We start from the raw sequence: 25,430 nt of genomic DNA on the forward strand, positions 1-25,430 counted from the left end.
AGACCGCTCGAAATTATTTAATTAGAATTTTACTTGTTAGGATGATATGATTTATATATAATAAATAATGGTATTAGTTGTAGGATTTTAAGTGTTTGATTGGTTTTATTTAATTGAATTATTCTTGGTATATGGCAAGCATTCATTGGTAAGTTGTATTGATTGATGAAGGATGTCTAATTTATGGTAATTGAATGTTAATTGATGTTAAGAATGGACGAATGTTGATGCTTAAATCATTTTGTGTAAATAATTGTGAAAGGACCTAGTTAGAATGTAAAATGAATATTACTCTTTCCTCTGATTAATCGTATAATGGAATGAATTAAGTACATTTTGTGTACAAGTTACGAACTAAAACTCAGGCCTGAGAGTGCACACTTTGTACTTAAATTTTAGGATGTGACAATTCAACCTGTCAAATAATATTTTGACCTGTCTAAATTGGCAGAAATAAGCCAGCAAGAAATCTAGAGTAGTATTTTAACCCATCGAACAATATTTTGACCCATCTAAACTGACAAAAATAAGCCAGCAAGCAATCTGGAATAGTATTTCAACTTGTCGAATAGTATTTCGACTTGTCTAAACTAGTAGAAATCAGCCAGCAAGCAATCTGAATTTTTTGGCGGAATTTTGACTCGCCAACCCCAAAGGTCGACCGGCCAAACTATGTTGAATCTTTGTCAATTTCTCCCTGGACTTCTTCCAGTCCATATGCATTAGAAACATGCTTGATTCTCATTGTACATCACAATAATTATACTTATAATCAGCTAGAGATAATTACCACAGTTTGTTCACCGCTTAGTGGGAGCCAAGCTTCAAGGAAAGGCGGTTGCAGGTGCGGATAGGGTGATTGTCTGTTCCAAAGCCGACCAAGGTTGAGCAGTGGCGAGACAGTCCATGGCGGGCAAATCTTTTCCCTTCTGTTTGAAGACCTGGCGAGGGGCATCAAATCCAAGTTCAATCCAAATTGCTAATCAGTGATGGGCCTCAAAAGAAAAGCTCTAACAAACCACTCTTGTAAATCGAATCTGGACCGTTGGCTATTTCTTCACCGTCCACATTTTCCACCGCTGAGCAGGCTGGTTTGATTTTTTGCCTCAGGCACATCAATGTCAAGGCATGCTTGATGAACAGTGAGAACTTGTACAAACAAAGATATTACATAAAAAGTCATTATTAATCATCTTAAACTTTACAGACCGTCTCATTAAAATCTAGATTCTCAACATTTCACTAGCATAAAGAGTTTAAATACCATCTAATCTGATGCACTAACGAGGATCTAATTCAGTAATTGACACCTCATTTACAGACCATGGCGATGCCATACCCGGAGATTGATTCACCTCACGTGTCTGTGTATGGGACTCTGTCATAGACATGTCTGGAGCCATTCTACTCGCAATAAAAAATGCTGGTTGTGAAGGTGCTGAGAGAGACATAGAGAAACTGTTGAGCATGAGCACAATTGATGACATGGTGGGCCTATCAATCACATCTTCTTGAACACATAGCAATGCAATGTGGATGCATCGCATCACTTCGCTGCTTGAGAAAGATTCACTTATAGTTGGATCAATCAGCTCTAAAACTGTGCTATCTTTCCAGTGCTTCCATACCTACAAAAAGTGCACCATTACAGAAAAAATGCTTTAGAATGGAAGTATTGATGTGATGGATTCATAACATGAGGAATGCTGTCCTACTCATTTGCAGGATTCATCCAAATTCTAATCTCCCCAAAGTGCAAGATCCAAGCCATTCATCAGGTGGGGCCACTGTGAACCTATGGTTAGAAAATTAATAACCAACGGTATATATTCAGTGAGCACACATGGGTCCTGATTTTTGGACGAGCATGTTCATGGTAGACCCTCACAATGGGTGGAACTCACCTTGCACATGTGTACCATGTCGACAAGTGTGCAGGGAACGAAACCCTGGCTTCTCATTCGAGAGTAGCCACAACATTCTCTCAACCATTTTACAAATTTCAATTCAAATTTTTGAGAAAAAATCACCAAGACATTCTACTTACGTAGCTGGGAAGATCCTCGGAGCGGTCTGACTGGTAGAAATCACGGTTCTTCTGACCGGTCACGATCTCCAGAAGTAAAACACCGAAGCTGAATACATCTGATTTAACAGAGAATTGTCCGTGCATGGCATATTCTGGGGCCATGTATCCACTTCAAAGGATAATCACAATATCACCAGATGTTTGACACATTAGTAGAGAATATTTGATTTTAAACTAACTAGATTTTAGTTATTAGATAGAGAGAAATTGGAAAACATTTACAATATCAGGAATGCTTATCTGGATGTCCCAACTGTCTGTGGGACATAGCCAAAAATCAGGCTGATCAGATGATCCGAATTGCTCAATCATTTAAAAAAAAAAAACCATTCCATTCATGTTTGCTTCTGCAATGTGTGCCTCTATGAATAAAAGGAGCAATGGGTTTAAGGTTCGAAGACTTACTATGTCCCTGCAATTCGATTTGTATTGCCCTGAGTTTGGTCCACTCCAACAATCCTAGCCATACCAAAATCTGCGATTTTTGGATTCATCTCCACATCTAATAAAACATTGCTAGCTTTGAGATCCCGATGTATAATCCTAAGTCGAGAATCTTCATGAAGATAAAGAAGGCCTCGAGCCACTCCTCCGATGATTTTATAGCGCCTTTGCCAATCCAGATTTGCTTTTTTATTTGGATCTATATATACAGCCATCCAACAGATGGAGATGAGTTCATCAAATAATTCAAGAGTTTAAAAAAAATCACTTCATATAGTTCAATTGTAAGAAAATTCTGACATAGGATGAGAGTGATAATTTCACAAAAGCATGGATAAACAGACTGGGAAAGGGTCCAAACCAAACAGAAACTTGTCGAGGCTGGCATTGGGCACATATTCATAGATGAGAAGCTTCTCTTCTCCTTCGATGCAGCAACCTAAGAGCCTAACAAGATTCCTGTGTTGAAGTTTAGCAATTAGCGCAACCTCATTCTTGAATTCTTCCAAACCTTGTCCAGAGTGGCGAGAGAGCCTCTTCACAGCTATTTCTTGTCCATCTGAAAGCCTACCCTGCAATGATAATGCACAGGCACATTTATATTTGGGCCATATCCCAAATGAAGACCATTTATCTTTGGGTTAGGGACCCTTGCTTGCCCCAGCGAAGCCCAATTTCAACTTTCCAATCAGTGTGACATTTGAAGTGGCCATCTACATAGTGATCCAAAATTTATGCAGCTTGGATTGATTTACAATGGATGCCAAGTTGATGGGTATAAACTACAAACAAAATGATGGTTTTTTTGATACCTTATAAACAGCACCAAATCCACCTTCTCCAAGCTTATTGTATTCAGAGAAGTTATCAGTTGCAGCTCTTATTGTACCCAAACCAAAATGCAGTGACTCCTCGTTTCCTTCAACACCATGACCTACACAAACAATTCCAATTTCAATAATTTGTGTGGGTTTGCTACAATTGAAGCTAGGCAGTCTTAACTGCAAAAATTAGAAAAAATGAAATGTTTGAACTAGTGCAAAGGATAACCCATGGCAATTTACCGATCAATGGTTTCTTCTTTTTCCTCCTAAGGAAACAAGCAGCTATGATGGAGATGAGAACAATTGCAACAACTATAGGAATGACAATGATGACAGTAGTTCGAGATGAGCTTCCCTTTTTTCCTGCAAAAACAAGAAATACAGTAGTTTTAAGGCTGGAAAGCAGGCCACATGGGTTCTGAGCCAATATAACTGGGCTCAGGCTTCTAATATGTAGGTCCATTGAGTGGGCACAGGTCAGATATTTTGGTCAGGGCTACATCACCCCATCCAACATGAAGTGACATTAAATTAACAATGAATTAGGTTAATTTACTAAAGCCACACACGTGTAAAAAATAACATTTTAAAAGAACTATTGGGATCCTCTATTTTCGTGCATTGTGATTGGGCCACATCAGCAGACGTCATTAGCGATGACGTGGACCATCAGAGGATCCGAACTCAGCCTCTAATGGCAATACATCACACATGAATAGTGCTCCTCACGGCCCTTTATGAGGATCGGATGCCTAGTCACAAGGAAAAACCTCATCCTCTCGACCTAACCAAGGGAGTAGATTAGGTGAGATCCAGACTCACCCAAGATGGTGCAGCCCTTACTGTGAGCCCAACTTGATGTATGTATACTGTATCCACTCAATCCATTCGCTTTTTCCGATCATTTAGGGGCATTATTCTAAAAATTAGGCAGATCCAATTATTAGGTGTACCATACAATAGGAAACAGTAGTGATTGACCATTAATGGGCCACGAAAGTTTTGGATCAAGTTGATATTTGTTTTCCCACTTCATCTAGGCTTATGTAACATTATCAACAGATTGGATGGCAAATAAACACTACTTAAACATTAAGATGCGCCCTAAAAAAATTTTAATGCTAGGGTAGTATGATCTACCTATCATTGGATCTGCTTCAATTTTGGAACAATAACCTAAATGATCTAAAAAAACAGATTGATAACATGGATCATACATACATCAAGGTGGGCCATGGTAAGGGTCGCACCTAATCGGCTCCCCTAAAATGAGCTCGAAAAATGGATGGATGGGTGAATTCCTCACCAACGTATCAGTGAGCCCCACTCAGCGTGCTTGCGACAGGAACTTCCTAAAAAAAAGCTTTCACAGGAAATCCGCGTCCCCCTTTGGCATGAAGTTCCCCAGTAAGGATGTTGTGTGGGCCTACTTATATGTTTGTGAGATATTCACCCTGTCCATCCAATTTTTGATCTCATTTCAGGACATGAAATCAAAAATGAGGTGGATCCAAAATCAAGTATACAAGAGGGGAAATTGGAAAAAAAATTCATGCGTTGAAACATTTCTGGGCTCCACCTTGAGTTTATTTGCCATCCAAACCCTTTATAAGGTCAATCCCATTGGGATGAAGTGAAAAAACAAAACAAAGAAAATAGCTTGATATAATACCTTTTATGGTCATAAGATTGTTTCAATGGTTCTCACTGAATTCCTACTGTTTCCTCTTGTGTGGCCCACTTGAGTTTTGCATCCACCTCGTTTTCGATCTCATGTCCTAAAATGAGCACGAAAAATGGATGGATGGGGGTGGATTTCTAACAAACATCTCAGTGGGCCTCACCCAGCATTCTTGCGCATGCAGCAAAAGGCTCTCCGAAATCCGCGTACCCCCTAATATCTACGTTCCATTTTTTATTTTTTATTTTTTTAGAAAGAAACAAAAATGAAGATGTTACTGTGATAAGGGATTAAGTGTTAACCGGCTAAAAGCTTAGTGGGTGTTACCCTCATCATGTGGGGCCCACCTCGTTGGCCTTGATATATATCCACTCTGCCCATCTGTTTTTCAATACCATTTTAGAAATCCAACCAGAAGAATAAGCAGTTAAAAATCTCCGGTAGACCACACCACCGGAAAAGTTGGAAAATAACTATAAAAGCTTTTTGTAGGCCACAAAAGTTTTTGATATGATATTTTTAATTTCCCTCCAACCAGCTCTGGTTGACCATATCAATGGGTTGGATGGGAAATAAATATTAGGTATCTTCTTACGGTGGGCCTTGAGAAGTTTTTAGTGGTGGGTGTTGTATAACCACTGTCTCTAGTGGTGTGGTCCACCTGAGATTTGGATTTTTCTTAGCTTTTGGTATCATATCCTAAAATGGTCTGCAAAAATGGATGGACGGCGTGGATATAAAACACATCATCCAACTGGGCTCCACGGGAAGGGAAACACCACTAAGGTGTTACCCGAGTAACACTTAACCCACTCCTGTTACTGTCCTTAGAAAAATTTAAAAAGCTAGCTCGTGTTTTTGCAAACTCAGTTCAACATCAAACATAGCAATATTGCACGGTCCATTTTAAAAACACGGAACAAACAGCCTGCACGCAAGCCATCGATCCATTAGGTAAGTCTAGTCTTAAATATGTTCGGACCCAGCAATAAGATCAAACCAACCATCTTTGCCTTTTGTTTCTGTCCTCGATCAACCAAAAAGACGAACAAAAATAAAGAAAAGAACATCTGAAAACTTACCCGCGGTAGTTGTGTTGGTTAATGGAGGAGCCGGTGCTGTGCCCAAGTCCTGGTAGAACTTGTACGTCTCATACCTCAAATTGCAACTCGACCCAATAACTCTCCCACCTTGTTTTCCATTACAGCACGTAGGAATCCGACCCACAGCATCTTCTAAACACGCACCGCAGTCTCTCCTCGTCAGATCGTTTGTGCACTGCATAAGCCCATATATCGATAGGAATTCGGTGAAATTCGTTTCATTCGTCGCATACATACGCGGGCTAGAAGCTGCCCTCGAAACAAGACCATTCATCATCTGGTCCACGATCTGATTAAAGCGATCTGGGTCCGATTGATTTTGTATATTCCACATGTAATATATTGGGGAATTCGAAGAAGATGATAAGATTCGTTCGGTGGAGTAGCGCAAGAGACATTCATCATACCAAGTAATTGCTGTCCTGTTAGGGCACTTTTCGAGGAGTTCTTGGGTTGCGGTGTTGAGGCAATCACGGCATGTGGTGGGTGGGGTGTCGCCTCTGCATTGTGCAAGGCCGTAGATTCGGTTTGCGTTTTCGCCAATCGTGTTGTTGGAGAAGCCGGTGAGTGAAGCATTGGAGGAAAGAGAAGAGAGGAGGAGATTGAGGTTAGTTCCAAACGTGCTATTAGCGGTGTAATTAGCTGCGCTTGGACAGGAGGTGAAGAGAAGATCTGCAGTGGTAGTTGGGAGGTGGAAGATGAAGAGTAGGAGGGATGAAAGGAGGAGAAATTCAAAAGGTTTTGAGAGGAGAGAAGGCATCATTTGGTTGTTGTAAAATCTAGCTGATTAATGGGGAAGATCACATTCTTTTCAAGGACGAAGATGGTTACTTTAATGGCCTGTTTGGATTAGCAACAAATGGGTTATGTTCTGGTAATCTGTAACCATTTGAAAGTATTCATTGACTCAGCTACCGTACGCGTGGCAATCATACGTGAAAAATGGGATTTTGACTTTATTGGCCTCGATGTATGGTCAAATTCCCTTAAGGGATTCAACCTTTCAAATATTTGGAGCGTGGCTTTCTAACAAGCTTTCAAAAAATTTTCAGACCAAAATGCCCCTGTCCTTGGCCCAGTAGTTGCATGGTTTAGAGTGCAGAAGAAGTTACATGTTATTTCAATCTCGAAAAAGTAACATGGAGGAAAACCTTTTTTAGCGTGAGCAAGTCCCGACTCGTGGGGCCCACATTGATATATGTGTATAATCCATGCCGCCTATCCTTTTTGGCGTGTCATTTTAGGGCTAGGTCTCAAATATTAGCCTGATCTAGAGCTCATGTGAGCCACATAATAGAAAATAATGGTGACAATGACACCCACTATTGAAACTTTTCATGCTTATTGTGATGTTTGTTAGAAGTGGACACTGCCTAAGTCATTACTTTTTGGGCCCACAGTGAGCTGGCCGACAAAGTGGACAGAACGGATTACCTCATCATGAGCTTCGACTCCTATTATTTAAAAATAAGCAAGTTATTAATTACATCAACCTGACAACCATGACCCTTACCACATTACAACCACGACCCAATGTTATATTGGTATGGGTCGTGGTTGTCATGTGGTAAGGGTCGATTTGTTATGCTATATGAGTCGGAGTCATCATGTTATATGGGTTGTGGTTGTCATGTTATATGGGTCGTGGTTGTCATGGGCGTGGGTAAGGTCTAACTTTTAGGGCCCACATTAATGTATGTGTATGATCCATGCCGTCCATCCTTTTTGTCGTGTCATTTTAGGGCTAGGGCGCAAATATCAGCTTAATCCAGTGCTTGTGTGAGCCACATAATAGAAAATAATGGTGATAATGACACTCGATGTTGACACTTTCTAGGCCCACTGTGATGTTGTTAAAAGTGGACATTGCCCATGTCAAGACTTTTTGGCTCGACGGTGAGTTGGCTGACAAGGTGGACGGAACGAATCACCCCATTGTGGGCCTCGACTCCCATTATTTAAAAATAAATAAGTTATTAATTGCATCAACCTACAACCATGACCCTCATGTTATATAGGGTCGTGGTTGTCATGTGACGTGCGGATTTCATAAGGGTTGAGGTTGTCATGTTACAAGGGTCCTGTCGTAATTTAGGTGTAGAATCTAATCCGTTCATTGGATTTAGAATTTAATTTAATGTCATGGGCCAAAAAATGAGTTACATCCAAAAATTTTATGGCCTCCAAAAGGTTTTCAATGATAGGTTTTCAATTTCACTGCTTTCTTTGGTGTGGTCCACATGAGCCTTTGAGATGCCTCATTTTTGGGCTCATTCATTAAAATGATATTTCAAAATGAATGGACGGCATGGATAAAATATATACATCACAGTGGGCCTAATAAGACCGTCCATCTCTACATAGGTCCCTTTACCCTACCCACGTACTGACTTACCATTGAAAACCTTTTAAAGGCCATAAAATTTTTGGATATAACTCATTTTTTTTTGCCCATGACGTTAAATTAAATTCTAAATCCAATGAATGGATCTAATTCGACACATAAATCACGACAGAACCTTATAACATGACACTATCGACTCTTATGAACTCCATAAGTCGCATGACAACTACGACCCATATAACATAATAACCACAACCCACATAACATGACAACCACAACCCATATAACATGACAACCTCGACCCATGATAACCACAACCCATATAACATGACAACCACAACCCTTACCACATTACAACCACGACCCCATATAACATGGTAAGGGTTGTGGTTATAATGTGGTAAAGGTCGTGGAGGGTTGTGGTTGTAGGTTGATGTAATTAATAACTTATTTATTTTAAAATAATAGGAGTCGGGGCCTACAAGGGGGTTATCCGTTCCGTTCACCTTGTTAGTCAGCTCGTCGTGGGGCTAAAACGTCTTGACTTGAGCATGTCCACTTCTAACAAACATTACAGTGGGCTTAAAAAGTTTTAATAGCAGGTGTCATTGTCACCATTATTATCTATTATGTGGCCCACACAAGCACTGGATTAGGCTGATATTTGGGCCTTAGCCCTAAAATGACACAACAAAAAAGATGGGCAGCATGGATTATACACGTACAACGATGTGAGCCCCATGAGTTAGGCCTTGCCCACGACCAAAAAAGGTTTTCGTATACATCACTTTGTCGGCATTAAATACAAAAATTGTACAACTACTGAACCAAGGACAAAGGCATTTTGGTCCAAAAAAATTTTGAAAGCTTGTTAGAAGGCCACCCTCGGAATATTTGAACGGTTGAATCCCTTTAGGGAATTTGACCATACATCGAGGCCAGTATGGTCAAAATCCCGTGAAAAATCAAACTAGCCTGGCCATCTTAACTAGGGCTGAAAGTCGGGGGGTTTGGGTCGGGTTGGTGCTCAACCTTAGCCCAACCCAAGGTTCTTATACCTCAATCCTAGCCCAACTCAACCCAATCTCAAGTTGGGAATTCTCAACCCAAGCCCAACTCAAGCAGGCTTAGTCGAGTTGGTCGGGTAGATATATGCTAATATTTTCATTATTACATTAGTCTATTGTATTTTCAATACACGTCTTATTTTTTCTACCTATAATTTTATTAATTATATATGTAGTTATTTATCATAAAGAAGTTCATTTTTTTTTTAAACAAACAAGCTAAAATATAGGACAACTACTCCTTTAAAAGCCGTATTGTGTATCAAGCAATCAATTTGGGAAAGAGAAATCCAGCATATCTTATTAGCTTGAGTCATCGGAAATGATGTGAACCAATGAAACTCGACAGCATTGGAATTTCTTGTGCCTTCAACACAAACGATCCGCACTCAATTATAATTAATTTATAGCGAACTTATACATTGATCGGGTTCGAGTTGGGTCGGGCAACCCAAGACCTCAACCCGAGCCCAACCCAAGTTTTATCGGGTTGGTGTTTGTATGGCCCAAGCCCGAGACCAAACCAGATACATCCTGCCCAAGCCCAACCCAATGTCGAGTCGGTCAAGTTGAACCCGCCCATCTTTCAACCCTAATCTTAACCATATTAGTGCACCAAGACCAAGGTATGGCTATTCCAAGAAAATAACTTCTTTCTTAATTCTTATTTTTTAAAGAATTAATGCGTGATACCTTTTAGTTATTTCTTAGATCAAGATGCACGTGCTTGCTTTTTCTCATGGGAGAAGCTTTCAAGTTCAACTTATGGTGGTGCATGAAGTGTCCATAATGTGACAATTGATTTTGATTTGAAGATAGATTCAATCCATTCATTGTCTTCATGACTCACTATTTCAATTCAAATATATCAACTTCAACTTGGTATACAAATTTTAGTCCAAACAAATTATAACGGTGGTCATTCATTCTCAATTATTTTCTTATGATGTGGTTCACCTAATTTATAAATGTGACTCATTCTATATTCAATGGATTTTTTTGAAATGCTAACTCTTGTAGATGGCGTATATCCGGTACACACTCGATGGTGGGCCTCATAGACAATGCCTTTATCATGTCTACTGTAAGGTATGTGTCGAATCCACTTCTTCCATTGAATTTAAAATTTAATTTAAAGTCATGAGCTAAAGAATGAGTCACATATGCAGATCAAGTGAACCACACCACAAGAAAATCATTAGAAGTGAATATTCATTGTTACCAGTTGTTATTGTGTATCACAAAGAGCTTGTCTCAGAATGAAATTGTTTATGCGCGCTGAAATAATAGGATACCAAGAAAATAAACTGATTGAATCTTCCTTTAAATGAGCTTAATTATCATGTGATATTACATCATGCATTGAAATTTGGGGCTACAAATTTGCCTGGGTATGGGAAAAAAAAGAAGCTAAAAACAGTTTGGTATTAAAAAAGTACAAAGATTCCGAGAGGTCAAAAAAACAGAAAAGAAAATCATTCTCTTAAACAACCCTACGTAGGCCATTTGCTAAAAAAAAAATAAAAAAATCTTTATCTACCTAACCAATTTGGACTTTACCTTCCGTGCGTGCGTACACTTTGAAAAATCTTCATCCATCTGACAATGGCTTTCCCCATCTTACTCCCGCTGCAGTGATGTCAACGTAACCCTTTTCCAATGGAGCATGTATAAGTGTGAGGCCGTACCTTGCTAGTAAAGGATAGGAGACCCAAAGGACCCATATGGGTTTTATCTAGAGCATTGATCACTTTTGTCGTATCATTTTAAGGTACAATGCCGAAAATGAGACATATCTTAAGGCCCATGTGGACCATAAAATGGGAATTAAACACCTAACGTTGAAAACTTTTTGGGGACCACAAGTTTTGGATTAACAGTTTAAAATATTTCTTCACCATTTATTGTTTATATATATATATGTGTGTGTGTGTGTGTGTGTGGAAATGGTTCTATGCGGTGAGCTCATGGAAACTTCCCAAGATGTCAAGCTGCGTGGGCCCCATCATGATGTGTGTCAAACATCAACACCTTGCATTTGATGGGTCCCCTTTAAATTATTGAATATCCCAAAAATCAGCCATATACGGAACTCAGGTAGGCCATATCATCTAAAATTATGGGAATACATGCCTAAAACATATAAAAGCACTTAATGGGGCCCACCGAAAATTTGGATGCATCTGAAACTTGGTCTCATGCCTCATCTAAGTGGGACACACATAATGGATGGGCTGCGTTTATGAACCACATCTCGTTGGGCCCAACAAATGATTACGAATGTTTTAATGGGAGAGTAACCCTACAAAAGTCGTTGATTGAATTGATTTTTAATCCAAGTCCAAGTGGTGCCAAATGGGTTTATTTTCACGCTGACTGAAAGACTTCATGGGCGCCCGCCTGTGTGCGTAATATATATGGCTACCGGACGGACAGGGATTGCGTCCTACTCCCGCCCCTCTCCAGTTGGGAACGGGCAGGAGCTTTTAGTGGCCACCGTGATGTATACGTCTTATCAACACTGTGCATCCATCTTTTTGTATCATTTTAGGGTTAAGTTAAAAAATAAGGCATATCTAAAGCTCAACTGGACCACACCACAAGAAGCAGCAGTGATAATGATTATCACCATTGAAACTTTTCTAGGGCCCACCATGATATTTATTTGCCATCCAACATATTCATAAAGTTACATATATCTGGATGAAGAGAAAAAAAAAATATCAGATTCATCGAAAACTTCCATGGCCCCCAAAAAGTTTTCAATGGTAAGTATGTAATCCCCATTGGGTAGTGCACTTGAGACTTCGATCTGCCTCATTTTTGGGCTTATACCTAAAATGATATGAAAAATTGGATGAACGGTATGGATAAGACGCATACACTACGGTGGCCACTCAAAGCTCCTGCCCGTTTCCAGCTGGAGACATGCGGGGTAGGACGCCGTGTCCCTATCGGACACGGATTGGGTGCCACCACCTACGTCAATGGTGGTGGGAATCTATAAGGCCCACTGTGATGCATGTGTTTTATCCATCCCGTCAATATATATTTTTCCATCTCATTTTAAGCTATGAGCTAACAATTAAAGCATATCCAAAGCTTAAGTAGACCACACTATATGAAACAGTGGAAATAATAACGCGTCCAAGCCTGAATCCTTACTAGGGCCCTTGTAATGTTTATTTCCCATCCAACCATATCATAAGTTCATACAGAGTGGGATGGAGGAAACACAAAAACCTTGTGGGCCAAATATTAAGTGTTTAATCCTACTATTTCCTCTTTCATGGTCCACTTGAGTTATTGATATTCTTCCATTTTTTACCAAATTCCTGAAATGAGCCGGCAACCCGAATGGAAATGGACGGCATTTTAAAACATACACATTACGGTGGGCTTCATACAGTGCTGCCACCACGGACGTTGGTAATGGCAAAGTCACTGCAATTCATGTCCCATGGCTACCGAATCCCACATGCATCCTCGTACACTGCAGTGCATGATGATGGGTCCAATTAGATGGCAACAAGTAAGATTCTCCTGCCTGTAGCAATGAGAATCCGAATTCATGGGGAAGTGGATTAGCTGGTATACCATTAGCGCTGGGCACCTAGACGAGTGGGATGGAGTTAGGATTGACCTGACTTGATCCGGTTTTGAAATATGCCCAACTCGTATTTGACCCGACTTGGTACCGAGTCCAGCATATTTGACCCGATCTGAGTCCAGTATGCCCTGGACTGATCCGGACCGAGTTTGAACTAGTTAAAAGTACCGAGTCAAGTCAAGTTGGCATTGAGTTGGAAGCAGCGGCATATAGGGTTAGATATACTTAAAAATTAGGGTTTTATATATATATATATATATATATATATATATATATATATATATATATATATATATATATATATATATATATATATATGGGAAAAGGTACTATACGGTCGACCGTATTATACCTTCCGTAAGGTCGAGTGCTGGCGGCACATTATTGGTCAGATGGTAAAAGTTTTAAACAACGTGGAGATTTTATAGGAAACCGAAGAAACACGGCGTATATTTTATAGGAAATCTGGAGAAACAAAATTGGTGCTATGTGGACCCTACCATGATGTATATTTTCTATCCATGCCATCCATCCATTTTGAAATATAATTTAAGGGATTTAAAAAAAATAAGTTATATCTGAATCCCAGATGGACCACACCATGGGAAAACAATTGTTATTGAATTTCTACCGTTACCAATTCCTAGGGCGCACTGTAACGGAAGTGTAGGGAAAAATAAGTTGTTATTGAATTTTTACCATCCAACCTGAAGTGAAAACACAAATATGAGCTTGATCCCAAACTTCTCTAGCTCGTAAGAAGTTTTTAATGGTGGAAGTTCAATCCCCACCTTGTGGTCCACTTAAGCCTTGGACCTGCCTAATTTTTTGGTTCATATATTAAAATGATCTGAGAAAATCGTTGAACGGCGTGGATATAAAACACTTACATCATGTTGGGCCCCACAGAGCCCTGCCCGGACGGATTATCGTCCGGGAGGTGGTAGGTCGCAATCCGCATTACGCTCCTCCAGCTCCGAGTTGTACGAACGGTTTAAAGGAGATCAAAGTTACATGGCCCACACTGATGTATTTATTATATCTATACGGTTCATCTATATTTAGAGATCATTTTAGAGCATTATTAAAAAAATGAATCATATCCAAAGATCATCTGGACCACACCACAAATAGCCGCGGAGAATGATTTTCACTATTGAAAAATTTGTAGGGCCTACCATAACGTTTATTTTCTATCCAATCTGTTCATAAGGTCAAAAGGACCTGGATGAAGAGGGGAAAAAAATAATCATACTAATCCAAAACTTCTGTGACCCAAAAAGGGTTTCAATGGTATACGTTCAATCTCACGCTGGTTTTTGCAGTGTGGTCCAATTGATAGTTAGATCTGTCTTATTTTTCGTCCAAAGCCTTAAAACGATCGAGCTCACCAAATGGATGGACGGTTTGGATATATATAACACATACCTCATGATTAGATCAAAAAAAAAACTTGCTAACGTCAATACAGGGTGAGGTACACCAGCCAATCTGCTTCCCCTTTTAATCTGGAAGTAGATGTACGCACAGTTGAGTAGTGAGTCAGCTACTTAAGCTACGTCACCAAGTTCTGTGAGCCCCACTGTGACGTATGTGTTGTATCCACACCGTCCATCTATTTTGAAATATTATTTTAGGGCATTAGTCAAAGAATGAGGCAGATAAAAATCTGTAGTTGACCCACCATGGAAAACAGTGGGGAGAGTGATTCCCACCATTGAAACTATCCCAAGGCCCACAATAATGTTTATTTGAAATCCAACCTGTTGAAAAGTTAAAAAAGACATGAAATAAGAGAAAACACAAATATCAGTTTAATCTAAAACTTTCATGGCCTTTAGAAGTTTTCAATGGTAGGCCTCACTATCCCCATTGTTTTCTATGTTGGGTCCACTGGAGCTGTGGATTTAACTCATTCTTTGCATGTTGCCCTAAAATAATCTTGGCAGGTGGATGGAAGGTGTGGATATAAAACATACATCATGGTGGGGCCCACGGAACTTGGTGACGTCACTTCAATAACGTTTCTAGCTATTTTACTATCTGATCTTGCCGTGTTTCTTTAGTTTCCTATAAAATCTCCATATTGTTTAAAACTTTTACCATCTGACTAATAATGTGCCACCAGCACTCGATCTTACAGAAGGTATAATACGGTCGACCGTATAGTACTTTTTTCCTACACACACACACACACACACACACACACACACCAAATTCGAGTCGGTTACGAATCGAGTCGGGTTGAGTTATAGTTGGATAAATCAGACTCGACTCAGATTTGAGTTCGGATTGGGCGAAGCCTACTTAGTTCAAACCGAGTCACCCATTCAGTTCGAATCTAGTCAGGTCTGAACGAGTTGGACGAGTCGAGTTAGTCAAGTTGAGTAGCCGTGTGTCCAACTCTATATACCATACTTGAACTGGTTGGTGTATGTACCTTGGGCATGCCGAAGAACCATTAAAGCTTTATGGGCTCCATCATAATGTATTTATTATATCTATATGGTTCATCCTTTTGGCAAGATCATTTTAGGACATGATGAGGAAAATGAGTCATATCTAAAGCTTAATGGACCGCATCACTAATATATAGCAGTGGGACAATGATTCCATTAAAATATTTCTAGGGCACACCATAATGTTTTTTCTCCATCCAATATGTTCATAATCTCACACAAACATGGATGAAGAGAAAAAATAAATATCAGATTGATCCAAAACTTCTGTGACCCCAAGAAGGTTTCAATGGTAGACATTCAATCTCCCACTATTTTCTACATTGTGGTCCACTTGATCGTTGGATCTGTCTTATTTTTGGGCTCAACCCTTAGATCGATCTTGCAAAATGGGCGTTCGGCTTGGATATAATACGTACCTGATGGTGGGGCGAACAGAACTTGGTGACGTCAACACATCAGCCAGGTTGGTGGTGTTCAGTAGACCAGCCATTCCGCTTCCGATTCGTGGTTACCGCATGCGTGTGCAGTTGGCAAACCTCTCGACCGATAATAGCTGGCGAGCTTTGCTAACCACTCACACACGTCAACATGCGCCTCTACTTGCAGACAAAATAAGGAAGTCTACTCGCAATATGTACAGGACATCCAAACCGTGTATCAGGTTGGGTCCACGAGTGTAAACCATGTAATCTTTTTCATGAATGTGTGGCCTACCTCATATTTAAATATCTTGTTCTATTAGCCCTGTGATCTGCATAGTCGGTCCCATCTGATACGTGACGCAGATGCTCGATGCATGCATGAGTTTGTGACGTGCGTCTGCAATTGCATCAAGAAAATACATAGCCGCCGGGTGTAGTAGTCAATGTAATGGCATTTCAGTCACGAAAGACATTAGGTCTTGGTCTAGACACGTGTCAAAAATCATTGTTTAAAATAAATAAGAGAGACCCACGCGTAGAAAATTGGAAATCAACGTGTGAGATAATCAGTCCGTTCATCTGACGGCCCTAGCTGTGAATCAATTAATTCTACTCTTACAATTAAGCCGACCCTCTCATTAGTTAGGCCACGCTACACGTTAAATACGAACCGTTGGTTATCTTTTTCTAACCGTATGTTTTTGTTTTCTGTATGGCCAACCAGATGAGTGGACTAGCCACATCTTTTAACGGAGGATATTCCACATAGGGCAAGTACGATGACCTGCCCGGATCTGAAATACGTGTGTCGAAAGTGTGTGCAGTCATGGCCGCGAATAGCATTCTGTTTATACAGAAATAAATGAGGGCCAGGTCATATGAATGGACCAACCTGTCGTGGGCCCATCTTTGGAGGGAGCGGATTAGGTGCGGCCCCGGCCTCACCATGACGGTGCAGCCCTTACCGTGGGCCCACCTTGATTTATGTAATGTGTTTCCATGCAGTCTGTCCATTTTGCCGGATAATTGTAGGGCATAAGGAGAAAAAAATAAAATGAGAGAAGAAGCAGAAGAGGAAATCCAGATCTCAGGTGGACCATATTATAAGAAATAAATGGTGGTGATTGAAGACCCTACCACTAAAAGCTTCCTAAGGCCTACAGTAATTTTTACTCGCCACCCTAACCGATTGATAAGGTCCCATAAACGGGGATCAACGAAAATAACAAATATCATCTTAATCCAAAACTTATGGTTAATCACCATTGTCTCTTATTGTATGGCCCATCTGCGACATATATCAGCTTCGTTTTTGGGTTCACGCCCTTAAAAAATGTACAAGTTACGGACGATGTGGATATAGAATGAGAATTTGACCATATTAGCCTCGATGTATGGTCAAATTCTCTAAAGAGATTTGCTCGTCTAAATATTCCGAAGGTGGCCTTCTGACAAGCTTTGAAAAATCTTTTGGACCAAAATGCCCTTATCCTTGGTTTAGTAATTGTATGGTTTTTGAGTGAATAAGAAGTTACATCATATTTAATGCCGAGAGAGTGATGTGGACGGAAACCTTTTTTGAGCGTGGGCAAGGCAACTTGTGGGGCCCACATTGATATATGTGTATAATCTATGCCACCCATCCTTTTTGCCGTGTCATTTTAGGGCTAGGGCCCAAATATCACCCTGATCCAGTGCTCGTGTGGGCCATATAATAGAAAATAATGGTACCCATTGTTGAAACTTTCTAGGCTCACTGTGATATTTGTTAGAAGTGGACACTGCCCAAGTCAGGACTTTTTGGCCCTACGGCAAGCTGGCCGACAAGGTGGACAGAACGGATCACCCTACTGTGGGTCATGACTCATATTATTTAAAAATAATCAAGTTATTGATTACATCAACCTGACAATCACGACCTTTACTACATTACAACCACAACCCTTACCACATTACAACTATGACCCTTACCATGTTATATGGGGTCGTGGATGTCCTGTTATATGGGTCGTAGTTGTTATGGTTTATGGTTCGTAGTCGTCATGTTATATGGATCCCAGTTGTTATGTTATATGGGTCGCAGTTGTCCTATTATATGGGTTTCAATTGTACGGATCACAGTTATCCTGTTACATGGGTCGCAGTTATCCTATTATATGGGTCGTGGTTATCATGTTATATTGGTCATGGTTATCATGTTATATAGGTCGTGGTTGTAATGTGACGTGTGAAGTTCATAAGGGTCGAGGTTGCCATGTGATGTGGACCCCAACTTGATGTATATGTTTAATCCACGTCGTCCACCACCTTCCCCATATTATTTTAGGTTATGAGCCAAAAAATGAGACAGATCCGAGTCTCGAGTGGACAGCACCGAGGGAAATAAAATTCCAATGTTGGAACTTTCTAAGGCTTATTGTTGTGTGTATATATAATGGAACTACCCAACATTGCACTCCTTTGGTCCATAAAGAGCTGGCCAACATAATAAACGGAAAGAATTATCTACTCGTGGACCCCACATAGCAGAAAATAAAAACACATACAAGAAGAAAGAAAAAGAAAAAGAAAAGAAAGTGTCATGTTATGTGGGTCGCAATTGTTATGTTAGATGGGTCATAGTTGTCCTGTTATATGTGTCACAGTTGTCTTGTTATATGGGTCGCAGTTGTCATGTTATATGGGTCACAATTATATGGGTCGCAGTTTTCATGTTATATGGGTCGCAGTTGTCCTGTTATATGGGTCGCAGTGTCATGTTATATGGGTCGCAATTGTCCAGTTATATGGTTCGCAGTTATATGGGTCGCGGTTGTCCTGTAATATGGGTTGCAATTGTCATATTATATGGATAGCAGTTATCTTGTTCTACAGGTCGTAGTTGTAAGGCCCGTATCTTAGTTCGTACCGTTCTATAGACTCCCGCGATCCTTCTTGTCGAATTCCGACAACCTGCGACCTGTAATCTGCATTTGCGCGTGGCCCTAAGTCGCATCCCATAGATCTGAGTCAGCTTGACTCGAAACTTGTACCATCGCAACCGCACCATCACTGTGGTTCGAACGCCACGTCTTGCGTACTGATGCGATACCTAAGCCAGGAGTTGTGGGCTCGCATATATTTCGAAGAAACGCCGCGCGTTGCGAATTCTGAGAGAATCTCTACAACCCATCACATCAATCAATCAAGTACTAGTCAAGTACACAACTCATGCCTCTTCCATCCTTTTCTTACCAACAAAGACAAACAACCCATAAACCATGCCACCTCACCCTCCATAAGTCAACCCTTATGTCATCTCTCCTTACACCACCATACCTCTCATCCCATCTCTCTCTCTTTACATCTCTCATCTTTCACTCATTCTCTACTATTTTTCCTAACAACTAAGAAAGAAAAAGACTAAGGAGAGAAGAGCTAAGTGTGGCCCACTTCCTAGCCCAAGATCTCCCATCCTAACCCTTTAATCCTCATCATCTTTCATCAAAGAGAGAGCCAAGGAGTTTGGTATTTCATCGAACCAAGAAGATCGAACGGTGGGTGTTTTTATAGGCTTAGATTTATATTTTGATGATGGGCTAAGTGGGGACTACCAATTGATGGTATGGATCTCACTTTAGACCTATGTGTGGCCGATGGCCCACCATGATTCACATGATCATTCCGTGATGGAGCCATTCTCCATGAACCCCATCATGATGTTTATTTTCCTAGCATGAAAAGATCATCTAGACCTTGCATTTTGGTGGAGATGGGATCTCCACCGTTGATTTTGATTGGTGGGCCTACATGTAATGGGACCCACTTGATGTATGTTATAATGCATGGAAGGGAGGGCCCATAGTGCCGGGATCCCTCCATCACACGCGTCTCTCTCTCTCTCTCTCTCTCTCTCTCTCTCTCTCTCTCTCTCTCTCTTTATTTTATGATTGATGGCCCACTTGATGAGTGTATGAGTTTCGTTCGCGCCGTCCATTTAAGCTGGCCAACCTGCTGTCCATATGCGTGGGTCCACCATGCTGCCCATTTTCGAGTAGGGCTGGATGAAGGAAAACCATAAATATTAGCTTATTTCGAAGCTTCTTGGGGGCCCACCATGAGGTGGCCAACTGATGGACGGATAGGATCACCCGGTGGACCCCACATGTATGTATATCATGGGTGGGCCACACCACGTGGACCCACATGATATATGCATTTCATCCCTACTGTCCATCCATCAACGGACGCCGCTGGACTGATGTCCAATAGTTGTGGGACTTAATGTATTTGTTTTATATTCCCACCGTCCATTTGTGGATGGTGGAATCCCACCTAGTGCGTGCTGTCTGTACGTGGGCACCCCATGAAGCATGTGCTTTAATCCACACCGTCCATCCCTGGGATAGTGGGACCCACTCTGCACGTGTGGGGTCACCACCGTCCAGGAACGTTAACCCCACCATGATGCATGTGTTATATCCCACCATCCATCATCTGGATAATGGAACAGTTACCCCACCAGCTATATAGCTATTGTATTAGTCAGTAAGTTTTGTGGGGCCCATGTGATGTATATGTGCATCCAAATCGTCCATATGCTTGGACGTTAGCAAGTTCTGATGGTCCGATCATGTAGGACTCACCTCGATGTATATGTTGTTACATCCAAACCGTCTATCAGGTGGACCACACTACCAAAAATCAGTGGAGAATTGAACGTCCACCATTAAAACCGTTGGGGTCACAGAAGCTTTGAATCAATATGAAAGTTGTTTTTCCTCTAAATTCAGGTCTTTGTGACCGTATGAACAGATTGGATGGAAAATGAATGTGATGGTGGGCCCTGTGAAGTTTTAACTGTGAAAATCATTATCTCCATTGTTATTTGTGGTATGGTCTAGATGATCTTCCGATGTGATTCATTTTTGGGTAATGCTCTAAAAAGATCCCTAAATAGATGAATGGTGCAGATGGTGCGGCCCATTGATGCGGCCCACTTGATGTATATGAGGCCCATTGGTGCGGCCCATGTGATGTGGCCCACTTGATGTATATGAGGCCCATTAGTGTGGCCCATGTGATGTGGCCCACTTGATGTATATGAGGCCCATTGGTGCAGCCCATTAATGCGGCCCACTTGATGTATATGAGGCCCATTGGTGTGGCCCATTGATGTGGCCTACTTGATGTATATATGGCCTATTGATGCGGCCCACTTGATGTATATGAGACCCATTGGTGAGGCCCATGTGATGTGGCCCACTTGATGTATATGAGGCCCATTATGATGTATTTGAGGCCCATGGGTTGAGGCCCAATGTGATGTATATAAGGACCATGAGTGAGGCCCAATGAGACGTATGTGAGGCCTTTGTGTGGGGCCGAATGTGATGTATGTGAGGTCTATTGCGATGTATAATTCCACCATGATGTATGTAATGATGTTTATGGCGGGTCATGCCTTAGGAGTATTGATGGTTTAACGTCTACATTGTAAGAGCAATGATGGTTAAATGTCTGCATTGTAACTCTCCCTAGGGCCCATTGTTAGGCCCATACTTGTTGTGTGTAGGCCGTCTAGGCCCATTTTCATTATGAAGATAGTTCATCACCATATAACATGCTTAGTATAACTCCATGATTCATGCCCATACGCATCATATGTATGCTTGATCTGAGTAGTGACTGATCATAGCATATGCCATTGGACAGATTGTTTATGGGACTAACTAATAGGATTTGCCCACATGAGCGCACGATACGCGCAACATTGTTGCATGACTGGACAGTGTGATTCATGCATCTTGCATTGGTGTGACATGATCACTATACGCCCTAGCGACATCAGGGTCGTGGCCTCCACAGGCACATCGTGGATAGCCAGATTGGATACTGAAAATATTGTCTCTAGCACTATGGGCACATAGGATATCCTTGGGTGAAAGTCCCAGAACTTTTTTGGTACCAGGAGATGCTCCAACTTCTAGACCGAGTGGATACATGAGCGCATGAGTGTCAAATACCAGTAGGTCATATCTCCCACTTTGTCGTGGTCGGTTGGAAGAGGGTATGGCTTTATCCGCCCGAGTGAGGGGGCTGTAAGCTAGGCTGAGTTTGACTGGCTTGCAAATGGGTCCACTATCGACGAGCCGGGTAGGTATTAGCAGACTACTGGTCAGGTAGATAGTGTGGTCTCTTCCACTGCAGTTAGGGAGGCGACAGTCAGTGCGGAGTGTACTAGACCCCAGTGATATCCCAAAGGGGAACTGTACTGATATATGTATTTGATGAGGACTGGCATGCTTACATTGCATTTTACATATGACATTTGGCTACGTAGGCCTCGCATCGCATGGCCTTGGTATGGTCGATAGCATTCATGTCTTGCATCACATAGCCTTGGTACGACTGATAGTATTCATGGACTTACCAGTATATTTCCGCATTACTTTGATATTACATACTTCGCACTTGCCTTGCGCACACACTTACACCACTCTCTAAGCTTTTCATAAGTTTATGCATGACCATTGTGTGCAGGTGATGTTGGATCGCAACAGCACAGAGGCAGGAGTGTGTAGTGTTCGCTCCCCAAGTATAGGGTTGTGACATAGTAATAAATTAACTCAGTGAGACCGAGGTCGAATATCAAGGGATTGGAACTTGTACATGATCTGAAATTAAATAGAACTAGAACTAGACTAAGATGAAATCTAAACCGAATGAAATTGAGGGAATAATGGTGAAATAATTATCTAAAACTTAGAGAAATCATAAGTGGGAAACTAGGGATTCAGATGATCCACTTGTAGAAATCAAGGAGATCTTATGCCTGCTTGAAGAACTCAACTGGACTTAGAGTCTTATCTTCATTCAGTAGAAGAGTGTAACCATGGAAATCAAGACTGAACTTCCTTTGATATAGTTTTCAAGAGATGAAATATATATGAGTTAGAATGGATTCCATCACCAAACCATACCCATGAGGCAAAGTAAACAACAGAATTAAACAAATTACCAATCAATCAACAATGTATGAAGGTTAGGAAGGGTACCGTCATCCAACCATGCCCAGGAGACAATGGTGAACAGCAGGGCTTCTTGACGCCATAAACATAAAAAGGAAAGGAATATGCTCAAAGCTATCGTAGACCCATTGTAATTTTAGTCACAACAAACCATTAAAAACTAAAAACATTAAATTAATTAAACTAAAATTAATATCAGTTCAGTCTAAACAAAAGACATAAGCAAAAAGTCTCCCATTACGCTACAACTTCACCTCTTAGCCCTAGCTAAGAGGTTTAGCCTGACCTAAACATGATTAGGCTAAAAAAAAAACATAAAACAAAAGGAAGGAAAAAACTCTATTAAGAAAGCTGCTCCACGTTCCCAGCAACTGATTGGCCCCTGGCTCTCTCTCTTCTCTCCTTTTATAAGGACTTGGGAGTTGGTTGGAGAGAGTCGGTTGGAGGTGTGCGTAGCTCTCCTTGCGTAAGTTAGTTTACGCAGTCAAGAAGCCGGCACACCCAACTCCCTATTTTCCTTGCCAATCAGCGAAATAACTGCCACTTCTTGATCACATTTTTCATCCCTACAATAAGGACAGTGCCGATTCTTCTTAAACATCAAAACAGAGGCCCACAGCAGGATTTCCAGACGCGCACTCCATGCGTAAAACAGGTTGCGGTGAGTGCTGTGGGGCCCATGATCAATCCTATGAAGCAAATCCACTCCGTCCATTGTCTTTAAAATGAAATTTAAGCTAGATATGGCAAGTTTTGGAATGTTATGGACGCGGCCAAAGGTAGTAATCACGCCGCAATCGGTGCAGGGCTGTCCGTTTGTGACCGTTGAAACCAGCACGTATGCGTGCATGAGTATACAAGATCAACATTTTTTGACCATATCGCGCCTCTATGCATGATTGATGGCTCAGATTGATCATTTTGTCCACGATGATGACCCACTGAGATCATCCGCAGCCTCTGTTTCGCAGACAGAAACAGAGGACGCAATGCTATTTGAGTTGGTGGTGTCTATGGGGCCCACTTACAGCTACTTCACGTCTCATCAGAGTCGTTAATTGGCTCTGTGATGTTGATTTAGTATTCCATTCACAATTTGAAGAGGATCTGAGCTTTTAGTGGGCCACGGAGTTTACAAACGTACAGAGAAAGATCTGAACTGTGCACTCCTTTTCTTATCCCTGGATCCATGGAAAGGATCAGAATGTGGTCTAGTTCTCCTTCTGAGTATGTTGGATGGCTCAGATCATTCATCCGGATGATGAAGGAGGGCCACACATCCTCCCAACGGACGACAGCGTAAAGGACAGAAGAAGGAAATTTCCTTCGTTCTTTTTCTGTCGGTCAGAGACAGTCAAACCGTCTCTGCGTTTGCCGTGCACGGCTAGTGCACTTGTGCTCTATGCACTTGCAGCTGCCAGTGAGGCCTATTGTGATATACGTGAGAAATCTGTGCCGTCCATCCATTTTTTCACCTCATTTAAGGCGTTGAGTCCAAAATTGAAGCGAATCCAAAAATCAGGTGGGCCCCACTTAAAGATTTAAGGGGCTGATCTATCCTTTGGGCCACTTATACAGGGATCCAACGGTTTAAATTTGACATGTATGGTTCATTTATAGTCCTCGGGCTATGTATGAAGTTTCAAGCTGAACAGATCGTGAAAACCCTCTGAGCTTTCATTCTGGCCGACTTTCAGGCCACTTGAGCTTCAGTTTCTCGATTTTCTCGAATTTCTGGCATGCAAATCTGTTGATCTTGGTCTCCTGGGGTCCGTCCCATGTTTGGTGAATTCTGAACATTAAATCTCAGCTTTTAATACCCTGTTTCGGTCTAAGCTCGCAAATGTACCTTGCATCACAAACATGATTAAATCAGACCGTTAAACAGTACCATGTTCGTAAATCTATGCAATAATTAGGTCTGATATGCAATATTTGACCCTCAGCATGTAGCTGAGCTTTTGGAGTTCCAATATCTATATTTGTATTTCCCTTTCTGCATTGTACTAAAAATTTCTAATATAGTGGATACGTGATGATGTTGTTTTGTGACTTGGTTATGCTCCATTACAAAAATAAAATAAAATAAAAATCATATTGAAAGTCCTTCTTATACGATCCCAAGATCGGAATCTGGCATATGGGTGCCAGGAGCCGAGAATGGGGCACTATGGAGGCTGTCAGCGTTAGATTCGACAATTAGAAATTTTGTGAGCCTGGTTTTCGAGTTTGGGGTGTAACAGTAGTTGTCTTATGATATGGGTCGTAGTTCTATGGGTCACAGTTGTCCTGTTATATGGGTCATAGCTGTCATGTTATATAAGTTGTAGTTGTCATGGGTCATAATTGTCCTGTTATATGGGTTGTAGTTGTC

General features: G+C 41.2%; 1 protein-coding gene across 7 annotated transcripts in view; it reads right to left on the reverse strand.

Moving 5' to 3' along the window:
* Positions 1-794: 794 nt before the first annotated feature.
* The window catches only part of LOC131238445 (cysteine-rich receptor-like protein kinase 44), a 78,966-nt gene continuing 54,330 nt past the window's right edge, over positions 795-25,430 (reverse strand). Inside the window, exons 1-7 of one of the 7 annotated variants that reach the window (XM_058236209.1) lie at positions 6,121-6,981; positions 3,598-3,720; positions 3,346-3,467; positions 2,895-3,105; positions 2,495-2,732; positions 2,048-2,198; positions 795-1,628 (exon numbers count right to left, since the gene is read on the reverse strand). In XM_058236209.1, coding sequence (XP_058092192.1) covers positions 1,281-1,628; positions 2,048-2,198; positions 2,495-2,732; positions 2,895-3,105; positions 3,346-3,467; positions 3,598-3,720; positions 6,121-6,904 — 1,977 coding nt within the window. In that variant the 5' untranslated portion in view covers positions 6,905-6,981 and the 3' untranslated portion in view covers positions 795-1,280. Of the gene's footprint in view, positions 1,629-2,047; positions 2,199-2,494; positions 2,733-2,894; positions 3,106-3,345; positions 3,468-3,597; positions 3,721-6,120; positions 6,982-25,430 lie in introns of those variants that run through there. The other 6 variants (XM_058236200.1, XM_058236206.1, XM_058236202.1 and 3 more) reach the window with 6 other exon arrangements.

Source organism: Magnolia sinica, chromosome 1 (assembly GCF_029962835.1).
Source record: "Magnolia sinica isolate HGM2019 chromosome 1, MsV1, whole genome shotgun sequence".
In the NCBI taxonomy this organism is placed as follows: Eukaryota; Viridiplantae; Streptophyta; class Magnoliopsida; order Magnoliales; family Magnoliaceae; genus Magnolia; species Magnolia sinica.